The sequence below is a fragment of the Phyllopteryx taeniolatus genome, chromosome 7 (assembly GCF_024500385.1).
Source record: "Phyllopteryx taeniolatus isolate TA_2022b chromosome 7, UOR_Ptae_1.2, whole genome shotgun sequence".
NCBI classification, from domain to species: Eukaryota; Metazoa; Chordata; class Actinopteri; order Syngnathiformes; family Syngnathidae; genus Phyllopteryx; species Phyllopteryx taeniolatus.
In genome coordinates, this window is record NC_084508.1 from 16,698,839 (window position 1) to 16,711,712 (window position 12,874).

General features: G+C 43.3%; 1 protein-coding gene across 1 annotated transcript; it reads right to left on the reverse strand.

Moving 5' to 3' along the window:
• Window positions 1-1,289: 1,289 nt before the first annotated feature.
• Window positions 1,290-11,506, reverse strand: nr2f6b (nuclear receptor subfamily 2, group F, member 6b). Its single transcript, XM_061779098.1, has 5 exons — window positions 9,959-11,506; window positions 9,214-9,308; window positions 5,444-5,781; window positions 4,299-4,545; window positions 1,290-3,335 (listed from the first exon to the last, which is right to left on the reverse strand). Exons 1-5 carry the CDS (start codon window positions 10,225-10,227, stop codon window positions 3,061-3,063), a joined length of 1,224 nt encoding a protein of 407 aa, XP_061635082.1. The 5' UTR covers window positions 10,228-11,506; the 3' UTR covers window positions 1,290-3,060.
• Between the last annotated feature and the right edge of the window lie 1,368 nt (window positions 11,507-12,874).

Here is a 12,874-nt window from a genome sequence, read left to right on the forward strand (position 1 = left end):
GGGCCTCAGAACTGTAAGGCAGATGTGCTAACCAGTCGTCCACCGTGCCGCCACATAGATCAGTATCATTGATTATTATTATTAACGTTTAGTTAATGGTAATGTGAGCAAATTTGCTATTTTAGGGGTGTGTATCAAACTGGTAGCCCTTCGCACCATTTTCAAAAACGTTGGTCTAGTTCGTTACTGCTTTCTAGTGGTAAGCACCAGTGTAAAAGCGCTCTAGTGTACTTTTGCCGTTTCAAAATACAAAGTTAATATTTGTTAAATGAAAGAAAAAAAACTTTTTTATTTCATATGAAAAAAAAGTATGAATCAATTACAACAACAATACTGTGAAATAATCTGCACAATGGTAGCTCAGTGAAAAGCTTTATTGCACATCATTTTCAACATCTTTCCGTATCATTTTGCCTTTGATTTGACAAACTTCAATTACCTTACCTATAACTTTAGTAATTTTTTTTAATAGTAATTTGGTATCTTAACAAAACAAAATACAGCCTACTGTAAATATAATTTGTAAAAAATGTAACGCGAGTGATGTATCAACTAGTTGACTAGTAGAGTTTGCGAATATTTGACTATGGATGACTACCTTTTGTGTTTGATGCGTTTGCCGCATGATTCATTAACAATGATCTTGGACTATGTCTTAAAATAGTTAAGTTTTTATATAGCACATATACTGGAACAGAAACCCAAACCTTTGCTTATGCTCTAAGGCAATTTTTTCTTGACTGAAAAATAAGACTCATCAAATAATTTCCCACATGGTTGATATCTACAGGAGTGTGCATGCTTTTATTTCAAGTATTGCAAATATAGCCTGTCAAACATTTAAATTGATCTGGATTTTGGTTCTTTCTGCAAGGTCATAGAAACACAAGTCGTCCATCCATCCATCCATTTTCTGAGCCTCTTGTCCTCACTAGGGTCGCGGGCGTGCTGGAGCCTTTCCCAGCTGTCATCGGGCAGGAGGCGGGGTACACCCTGAACTGGTTGCCAGCCAATCGCAGGGAACATACAAACAAACAAACATTCGCACTCACATTCACACCTAAGGGCAATTTAGAGTTTTTCAATTAACCTACAAGCATGTTTTCGGGATGTGGGAGGAAACCGGAGTGCCCGGAGAAAACCCACGCAGGCACGAAGAGAACATGCAAACTCCACACAGGCGGGGCCGGGGGTTGAACCCCGATCCTCAGAACTGGGAGACTGACGCTCTAACCAGTCGCCCACCGTGCCGCCAAATCAAGTCGTGTAAATCTAATAAAGCAGCTCAGTCAAATCACTATAGTTTTAATTCTGACAAACAACAAAGTGAAGAACGTTTTGAGCTCTTGAGGAAGTTGTGGTCTTTTGACAATTTGACAGACTACAGAAAAGGTCATACCAAAAAACTTGTTTCTACTTATAAAGTGTTTTAGTCAGATAATTAGGTAAAGGAAAACATGCATCAGATAGTCGTCGTCTGTTGTGTTAACAAGACATGAGTACCAACAAGTGCTTTTTGTGTAAGCATAGCTATCATTCTCTGCTGTCTGTAAGGCCCTGTTTGCTTTACAATATTGGATTACATACAGTATGTCCATAAATGAAGTACCCTAAAACAAATGAAACATAACAAGAGTCGTAAGAGTCGTATTCATGAATGAGCTACACAACCTTGGGCGCCTTGTTGAAGTACATTTCACAATACATTGTATCTAAAAAATCACTGCACATGGGTGCCTTGTTAAATTACATTTCACAATACATTGTATCTGCCTTGTTAAAGTACATTTCACAATACATTGTATCTAAAAATCACTGCACATGTCTGTCTTTGGGAGGGTATGACTGAAACATTCTTGTGACGATGGTGATGACGACCTTGATCCCTTTACATTTACTGTTAGCGCATTACAATCTTTGTCTTTAAAAAGAATAAAACATGAGGTAATAATGTCAGACTAGGACGTGACAGTCTGGGGGGGCCATGTTATGCTTTCTATGTGATAAACTGCAAACAGCCTAAAACCTAAAACGGTGTGTAATTTACTACATACTGCATATTAAAGTCATGTGTGTGCAAAGATGGCTTCTGTTTTTCGGCCACTTGAGGGCAGCAAATCCTGAAAAGAATATGCAACTTCTTCAGAAAGTGACTGAGCATTAATATTTGTGTAGCAAATATAGTATGACACATTATGGGAAGCCGTTTGAGCATTTATTTCATATTCTTGGTATCTAGCTTAAGGGCCATATACTAGTACGCTCTTCTTCTTTCTCACCAGTGAGACAATTCAGAGCGCTAAGAAGAAAGACTGAATGAGAACGAGCATTGTTTAGTAGGACAACTTTGGACAGCTACATGTTACTAGTGAGGCAAAACTGTGACCTCTGTGCACTACTGGTACAACAAGTAAAGCGGTAAATGTTAACTCGTTGAATTTTGTCACTAGTTCTACTAGTAGCACACAACTTTCAACTAGTGCGCAGTTTTGCCTCACTAGTAACATTTAGCTGTAAAAAAAAAAACATGACTAGTTGCCTCACTAGTGTGCTGCATTATCTTACAAGCAAGGACAGGCAGTGTGCTAGTGCATGGGCCTTAAGATTGATTTCGAATAAATGATCAAGCGTTTTTCCATTGACACACAATGCAACAACATGACTCGGGTGATATAATACATTTGGTAACAACTTTGATACAGTCTGCACTACACGCGGATGTTGCTATGGTTTCACTTGGACTCAAAGCAATTACGCCCGCGCGCACACACACACACACACACACACACACACACAGAGTTGGATCTAACTCAGTCACATTAAAGGTGATATGGGAGGAGGTAGTATGTGCTCATGGCCTAAGTCTGCATTTTAATAAGCCTTGTTTTTGTTTTTGTTTTCTTTCTCTGTAGTCCAGAATGAGACAAAGAGAGATCAGATGGCGACCAGAGCCAAAACACCCAAGTGCTGCAACTGAATTGACCTAACATCCAGCTCTTTTTATGTTCTTTGCGTCCTCCAGTCCGATCTCAGCATCTCCCACCCCGGCCTGCGGTTTCACTACTGTCCGGGGGCGTAGGGCCAGCTGATGGAGCTCCCTGAAAGCTGCATGTCTCGGATCAGCGTCTCGATGGGCGTCTTGCCCACCAGGCGCATGAAGAAGAGCTGCGAGATGAGGTTGGCCGGCACGGCGCGGAGAGCCGGCAGGCGCAGGAGCAAGCGGCCAAAGCGCTGAGGCTGGTTAGGGTACTGCAACCTCTCGTATTCGGTCAGGGCCACCTGGGCCTTCTCCTGCAGGGACTCCACATGGGCTGGATCCGTCAGACCACATGCATCTGGCGGCAAACACACAGAGGAGGACATCGCTTTATCGGGTTTGCAGTAATCCCTCGTTTATCGCGGTGGTTAGGTTCAACGCCAGCCCCGCAATAGGTGAAATCCACAAATTAGCGACCACATATTTTGGGGATATTTATTCATTTCCCCAAACTCTTAATAATCTTCCCCACGCTCCTATTAAATGGTAAATGGAGTGCACTTATTTAGCGCTTTTAACAATACCCTCACAGTGCCTACTGGGAGCAAACTGGGATTCAGTGTTTTGCTTGAGGATACTTCAACAGCAGACAGTCAGAGCTGGGATTCGCACCCTCAACCCTTAGGTCACAGGACTACCCGCTCCACCAACTGATCCACAGCCACCCTATAGATTTTCCAATTTCACTTAATTGGTCTGAAAATTATTTATTTATGATGTATTTTCACGACCATAAGGCGGACTTAAAAGTCTTAAATTTTCTCCAAAATGGACGGTGCGCCTTATGTGTGCACCGAGTTCCAAAATCTGTAAATGTTGTTGTGTGACTTCTGATGAGCGCTCCGCTTGACTGACTGGGAGCATTTCCTGCCGACACGCTGCTTATATAGAGGAAAGCGGACGTGACTGAGGACAGCATGCGGACGTAAAGGGGGCAGGGTGCGCGTGAAGACACGCCCCCAGTAGGTATATAGTTCCGGTATGTGCATCGGTTTGACTAAGGACCCCCGAAAATGGCACCTACGAAGAGACACGCTTACGAAGCACACATTTTAATCACTCAATAAAATGTCCAGAACATAATTTAGGTCAGATGTCAGGTGGGGTTAAAAATAAATAAATAAAAATCTCGAGTTTGAAATCTGTGATCTGACGCCTGATTGGATTTAGAGCACAGTGGCAGTTTTTGTGTTTCTCTGTGAACACATTGGGGGTCCTTTTACAGTTTTTGTGTCACCACTCTGGTTACATGCAGACTTACCCGGTGAAAAGAGAGCAATGGCTTTCAGGCAGCTGTATTCAGCGGTGTCTACTTGCAGTCTGTTGAGTTTGTCCACTTGGTCCTGGAACACCCTGACCTGGTCCATGAAGTTCACCACCCGCTCTGCAGACATGGGGGACGAGTGGAAGCCGGCCGCTGCCAGCAGTGGGGCCATGTGGATTGGCAAAGCAGACTGCGCTGCGTTGAGAATGAACAGTTCGCTCCAGCTCAGCCTCAGCAGTGCCACCTGCAGGGATCAAGTCAAGTTTTTGAGCCAGTGTAACCACAAGTCAGACTCGTCAGTGTTTGATTGGCACAGGTGGGAAAAGTACTCAAACAAGTACAGACTCTGAAAAGTACAAAAGTAAAAACCTTTTTTTTTTTTTTTACTGTTTTCATAACATGGCAGTGTATGAACTGAGAATAAGAAATAAAAACGCTTTACATTACACGTGGCATGTTGTTGTTAAGCGTTAGCTAGCGTTGGCTAGACTTGTATCGATCAAAACAAAGTGTTTCAATAGCTTCGATAAAATTATGAACCGAGTAACAAAAATGCTAAATAAGCTAATGATAATTGAAAAAAAAAAGACTACACAGATTTTTTTAGGTTTTTTTAGATTTTTAGGCTGGCACAAGATACAGTGTATTCATCAGAATCATTCTTTAAGTCTCTTAAATGAGGCCATAGATAGGAAATATATTGTATCTCCAAATATGTTGCCGTCGCCGCTATTGCTCCCTGCTTAATGTTCTTCTTTCTTGCTGTTGTCCCTGTTTTTTCCACCCAAAGATCTCAAATCAATCAAGGTCTCAACCGCCGTTGACTTTAACTCTCTCTGTGTAAGGCTATTTAACGTTGTGTTGTCATCTGCAGAGATTGAAAAAAAATAAACAATCTATATATTGACAAAGTAAAGCGTGGAAAGCACTTACTGTATATCTGTTCAAATGTAGGGAGTAAAAGTAACAAGTCATCAGAAAAATAAAATACTCAAAGTACAGTAAATCTAAAATAGTAGGTACAGTACTTTGTTGCTTCCCACCACTGTTGATTAAAAACCTCTTTATTCTACTTAAATTGGTTAACCATTTGATGTTTTGGTACCTCCCGACCATGAAAGGTGGCATCATCCTTGACTGACCTGCTCAGAAACTGGCAGCTCTGGGAAGTACGGGATGTTTCTGGCCCATTCGATGGTGCTGAAGAGGAGCCGAGCAGCTAGCTCACAGATGCTGTCGATGCCCATGACGGGGGCTCCGCTCGCAGAAGCCCCCATCTGCGCCTGGCCGTACGGGGTCCCGTAGCGGCTGTTGGGGTACGGCTCGGCCCGAAGCAGCTGGGAGATGAGCTCCGACACCGGCTGCCCGTTGAAGTAGTCTGCACCAAGGTGACCGGGCAACACACCTCCCACTCCGCCAGCCCGTTGGGAGTTGGGACTGATACCTGAGTGGGAAGGTGGGATGCGACCCCGCTGGACAGCTGCAATGACACATGGGTGGAGTGGTGACTGTCAGCAGCCACAGACACACAGGCAACTATGCAAGACATGTTGGCAGTATCTTTAGTTTTAAAAACTAAGAGTGCATGGTCGTAGACAAACACAACTTATTGTATCCCACCCCGTAGCTTCCAATTGTTCATGATACTATAAATCAGTGGCAGGGAAGTGCATTTAGTACCAGGCCTTCAGTGAGGATTTACTTGACTTAATCCACCTCTTAACTCATTCACTGCCAGCCTTCCCAGTTAACATGGATATTTGACTCTTAAAGCCGTCAATGGCAGTGAATGTGTTAATACCACCACCACTCTCACGTCCCAAATATAGAACCCATCAATACTATACAAAAAGGCAAAAAACAGCACTCAGCAGTGCAGTTCAGAATCAACATTTACCTAATAACAAAACAGACAAAATTATTTTTTAATGAAAATATATAATACTTGCCAGAGATACTGATTTGTAAAAGTATTCATGTGTGCAGATCGCTACGGATGTGTTTTGCTAGCTGAAATTTTGCTTTGACCAACCAATCAGAGGACAGAAAAATGTTGACGTCATCGAGGGCCAGCGCTGTGGCCCTGCAACGACGAAGTTAAAATCGTATTGGTTAAATAAAACAGCCCTATTACTAACATAGTTTAAGTTTGAACATCGGTCAGCACTACTGCTTGTGAAGGCCCAGGGCAGATTAGAGAGACATGGCAGCGCATAAAGGCTGAAGTCAGATTGGACAAAAAAGTCGAACATCCACATCCACCAAGCAAACACTCGGAAATGAATGTACGGTAATATCTCGTGTATAATGCGCATTTTTTTTCACTCCAAAAATGGTCAAAAGTCAATAATGCGCATTATATATAGGTATAGTGGAAAATGAAAAGACTTTCACATTTTATAAATGTATGACGCCATCTAGAGGTTATGAAAAAGCTGTAGACATTCATTTCAGTATGCCACTGCCCCCTAGAGGCAGTTTGCTAAAGTTGTTTGCTTTCGTTCTATTATGCCATCTAGAGCAAGGATTTCCAACCTTTATGGACCCAAGGCCCATATTTTACGATTGAAAACTCTCACGGTACACCAACAAACAAAAATGTCACAAAAAGTGGATACATCCATTACTGTATGTACTTCCTGCCATCTAATCTAATAGAAGAGCATGTATTTGTTGTGTCTGTCACTATGCCTCACTGGCATAAATAGATGAATAAAGATACATTATTAGTTGGGAAATAATTATTATTTTGAGAAGGTAAGTCCAATTTGATCATTTCCCACAGCACACCTGTTGCTCATTCATGTCGCTACCAAAGAAAATGGTTCTCATCTGCAATCCCGCTCCTCCGTCAACATTAATTAAGTGAAACTGTGCTGTGAATGGCATCTCAGCATCACTGACAAAAAAATTATGACCTTTTCGAAATTGAAGAAAGTGTCTCTTTCATTTTTTGACAATGTCGAGATCTCAAGTTACAAATGCAAATTTTGATCAAGATCCAAATAAAACTGTGACCCATATTGTGCGCACCATAAAATCTCTGCATTGGCCGATGCCCTTCCTGGTAAAGTCAAATTGGCATTTTTAAGAGAGGAGCTCCGCTGCAGCTCTTAGTGAATTTGGTTGCCTGTTGTGTTTATGTTTGTGGCATTTTAGAGGTTTATTCAAAAGAAATTGCTACCAATATAATTTTACCTTAGCAAACCTGTCATTAAATGAAACTACAGACTCAGGCTACAGCTAACAGCTACAATTATGATTATTTGGCCTGTTATCCATTACTTTTTTCTACTGTTTTTAACATATTCACAGTAAGTAGGGTTTATATAAATTACTGTGAAAAAGCTCAGTCCATCTCAACTGTATTATTATTTTTTTGCTTGTTTGCTTTAATTGCCTTTATCACAGCAGTCATTTTGAAATAGTTGAACAAAAAAATCATTAAAGGACAGCCTCTGCTAGCAGTCTTATGCACAAAATGCATTACAGAAACTTTTTAGGGGCTGCATGTGCTAAGGAAATTATCTTTCCATTTTGGTGTCATGCCAGATAAAAGGGCAAGGAATTTGTTTATTGATTCTAATCAATGGAAAAGTCCACCCCCAAGAATCACAATGGCACCATTCTTTTGATCAACCTCCAGTTGGACAAACGAATATAAACACCATGATTTTTTTTCCCTCCCCACTTGTTAACAGTTTAGCCTTGGCTCCACTGAGTGACCTTCTGGTTATATATGGACATTTTAGAATTGATTTAAAAAAAAAACAAAAAACAACACGTCTAACAGTGGCCAAGACCTTTGCTCTGTATGCTGTAAATCATTTCTACATATAGTACCTTTAAGTTCACCCTGCAGTGGTATATAATCACCTAAAAAGTTAATACTACTTTGACTGGGCCAACGTTGAGCTCCACATTTCCAGGTAGTGTGGAAACAGCAACAACGTGCGTCACGGCCACAGTCAGGCATTACTAACCAGTCCCGATATAACCTCCGCCACTCCTTACTGTGCATTAGGTGTGGAGATCATAGGTCACTCCACGACAGTCAAACATGTAAGCAGACTTTTATATGATCGTCAGTAAAGTTTCTAAAATACATTTTGAATAGTTAAATACAGGAAATAAATGATTTAATTTTGTGTTTCTTTCCCTTCTGCTCATTCAATTGTCTTGTGCGAGCAGCCACTTTTCCCCCTCTCATTACCTTCGGCTGCCCACTTATCACAGAGGATCAGCAGCTGCCGGAGTTGAGCACCGTGGTCAAAACTTGCCTTCGGTTGACAGTACAAATATTGTGCTTGGGTCAATGGCAAATTTCACTGCTCGCCCTCACAGTTAGCAGGTAAAGGAAAGGAAAGAAAATATAGTTATCTATCTATCTATCTATCTATCTGTCTATCTAGCTTTCTATCTAGCTTTCTTACTAGACTGTTTTTATATTTTTTCCTTTAAAATCTTAAGGGCTCATAACTTGTTATTGAGGGTTTATTACTGATTATAAGCAATTTAAGCTTAAAATAAAAAATACCATAATTCTATTGGTGTAGGTTGTGTGTGTGTATATATATATATATATACACACACACAGTATATAATACATATCGGTGAGGTTTCTGAGGCTATCTATGTTTACTTGTTTTAAAGAATCTTTCTTTCCTGTTCTATTGGCAGATAATTTTGCTTAAATTGAGTAATATATTCCACATTTCATTACTTTTTCCCTTGTTTTTTTAAGTCCAGTTTTGCAGTGATCTCGCTATTTGTCATGCTTCCCTCTTTAAATTTAGGCCCATGCATTTAACATTCTAAATAGCTATTTACTGTAAAACGTGCAGTTGGAAGTGTTTTAAGGATGACCCAGTAACCTGACGTGGCAGCCTCGCGGCAACCGTGTTTGACTAACCTTCTTTCCGCATGCCTACACGGAAACATTTCTTGAGTCGACAGTACTGGCACTGGTTGCGATGGTGCTGGTCGATTTGGCATTCCCTGTTTGATCTGCAATTACAAACATGAATGTAAGGTGGTGAAAGCCTTCACATGCGGCATGCTTTTCCAATAAGCACTTTGTAATCACACGAACTACCCCCCAACCCCCGTCCCCCACCCCACCATCCTCGCCTCTCATGGACCTCTCTGACTGATGAGTGAAAAGTGTGAGCTGGCGTGGCTGAATATCTCCTCAAGGCTGTGACCTTTGTAAATCATCAACCCTACACGACCTTGTGTGGCCTTTTACAGCGAGACGAGTTGCGGCAACATTCCTTTCAGCCCTGGATGTGACACGCTGATTAAAAAGAAACATTCCTTTCAGGGTTAGCGCATTATTATGAGGAAAGGAATAACCACATTTTGTGGCTGAGAGCTCCCAGGCTAAGAGCAAAGAATTGTGTTTGCAGCACATGTGCTCCTGTACGGCAACAATAATGACAATGGTGACCTTCTGAGGCAATCCAGCAGCATATGCCTGACCTTCAGGGTGATCATGTTTTTCCTTCTTGCCAGGGCTGTTTGTGAGGTGAGGACTGACAAGGACAAAGGGGAAGCTTGGAAATATGGACCCTCCCCATTGAGAAAAACATGATACTGTACATTTCATTGCCGCTGTAGTATTTCATCTGGACTTGAGACTAAAAGAAATAAGTTACCTGCAGGAGTAGTTGAGGTTGCGTCGGATGCTCCTTTTGAAGAAGCTCTTGCAGCCCTCGCATGTGAACACGCCGTAGTGCTTCCCGCTGGACTTGTCCCCGCACACACCACAGTCCAGCACGCAGGCCTTGTCCTCATCCGCGACGTCCACATCGCTGCTTCCGGCGTGCGGCGAGCCCTCCTCTTCCTCCCTGTGCAGGTACACTTTCTCCTCCACTCCGGTCGTGTCCCCGTTGGGGTTGCTCCATCCCCCGCTTACCATGGCCATATTCTCCAAGTCTCGTCACCCCGTGAGTGGATCATACACTGACCCGCCCTGGCTTTAAACTATGCTCAAAGTCAAAGAAGTGAGCCCAGGTGACAATGCTCCAGTGTGAATTAGAAGGTAGGTCGGAGGCAAAAGGATGAAAAGATATCTCTACGATGACCTCTCGCTCCTTGTCGGCTGTTTGGCTTGACCCGGCGATCCTTCCCGGTGCCCTCTGGTCGTCTTTAATCTGGCTGCCCCCTCTGTTCTTGCCTTTCACCCTTGTGTTTGCTGCCCTGACCTCCAATCAATGGCTCCTGAGAAAACTTAACACACGCATTCAGTGGTTCAGAGTTCAGACAGGAGGAAAAAAAAAAAAAAAAAAGGGTGCAGCCTGCTCTAACCCAGGAAACAATAAATTATACTTTGTCTCCCACTCTGGTTTCTCCCTCCCTCTTACTTTCGTTCACAGACTTTCTCCTTCTGAGAAGAAGAAGAAGAAGACGAAGAAGAGCAAACTCAGTTATCCCTCAGCATAGTGGCGAAGGCGCAAACAGCCGCTATGATGCTCTGCGCGTGACTGCTTTCTCCCAAAAGGACGAGTGGGAAGAAAACAAAACAGAGTTCTCCTTCAGGCAGGGTTAAACTACCCTGCCCTCTGCTCTGACTTCTAAACTCGTCCAACCAGTTCCTGTGCAGTGCTGATGTGTTATCTGCTGATCTGGGGCAGCTCGAGTCCAGACTCACTCTTGACTTGTCGAGGCAGAGGTGACACTCATGAAGAAGGGGGGAAATGAGCCCCGCAAACGTTGATCCACTCAGCTGCTTTGGAGGAGGAATCGAAGTGTCCTATACGGCAAGATGACAGCCAAGCCCCACACTTTGTACCAAAGAAAGGATCTGTGACCTAAAAGGGATGAAGGTTTTCCATAGAACGCTGACACCGGCTGCAGGCATTATATTAAAAGGAGAGAGGTCTGAGAAAGACAACACACTTCTCTTTCTCCTGGAAAAACGCCTCTGTGGTTTCTGCGGCAACTAAACTCATTAGTCCTCTCGTGTGCAGTTGACTTCTGTTTTCTTACAGCGCCTCCAACTCTATTGGAAAGGCTCAAATGTCACAAGACAAATAATACCCCAAAAAGTCGACCTCCCCTGAGATCCTTTTCTCTTTTCTGTCTTGTTAAGTCACTGTCCATCTAGCAGTTACAAGCAGAGGCCAGAACCTCTCCACATTCCGTGCCAGGGAGTCAGGGTGTACTGTTGCACTCTGTCGTCCTTTCTCTCACCCACCCCCTCCTCCCCCTCCTTCTCCTCCTCCACCAATAGGAATAAATTAGTCAAAGAAGCAGGAAAAAGCAGGTCACGGAGCTCCAGTGGAAGGCAGACTGTTCCGCGAAGAGCAGCCAGCCTCCTCTCGGTCTCAGTCAGCCCCTCTCTGCCTCTCTCGGCTCGGCCTCCCCCTTTAGGGAGAGTAAGCGTGTGTCTGTGTGCTCAGGGATTTGACACTGCTATTCAAGCCCCGCCGTTGCCATGACGCCAGATGCCTTATAAGGCCAGCAGAGTCAAAGAGCACAGAGTGGGCCACGGCCATACACAGCACACACACACACACACACACACGCACACACATAGTCACAGAGAAAGAATGCCTGACTGGCTGCCTGTTTCCCCCCTGACCTCGGGCCATGGAGAGAGCGGGCGGAGTTAACCCCAACACTGCCACAAGACAAAGAGGAGGGGGGTGGCAGCTATTGGGGTGGACTCGTCACATCAAGCGTATGGCACCCATACTCATGTTCCCCACTCCACTCTAATCCTCAAGACTTCCTGCGACATTGTTGACCCAATAATATCAGGGAGGGCCTGTTGTTGTTGTTGTAGCGCGACTTGTGAAAAGGTTATATGATAAGGCCGCGGATCGTTTTCACACCTGCTGCTCACACTAACCCGCACGCCTCCGCACGAGGGGGCTGGAAGACTCCCCTGCGCACCCTGCCCGCACACGCCGCACCACCGGTCACAAGTTCCTGCTGTGTTGTCACATGAACTATTTTCCTCTTGGAAACTGACTTTATGAAGAAATAAGGGAAAGGTCAGCGTGTCCACGCGGTGTGTTTTTCAATATATCACACAACTACAAAAGGCCAATTGATAGTGTGTGGCTTTTCATATTCAAGAATAATAGAATCATAGCATATTATGTGGCTAAAACAAACAGTTGTTTCAATTTGCAATATTATCAATAAGGTCTTTACATGGTTTAGGGTGACTTACTAAGCTGCTGTATGATGAGCAGGTTTCCATCCAACCATCCATTTTCTGTACCACTTATCCTCACTAGGTTCGCGGGCTGAGAAGGTTTATTTAATAAATCTGATTTGTTTTTGTTTTTTCATGAAGGGTAGCATGGTGTGCTAGTGTTCAGCACGTTCACCTCGCAGCTCTGAGGTTGACGTACTGTGACTATATCAAAAAACCAACAACAACAAATTCCCAAAGTACAAGCTAAACATGTTGTTTTTTCATCACGTGTCTGTCCATCCAGATCATGGTAATCCGCAAAGGTTGAATTGAGGCAAGTGGACTCTTCTTGTTTGTTGATGCATTTTTTTCCCCTCCCAACTATGCTATTCGGCTTTCAAGCAGAAATATTCATTCCTGCTTC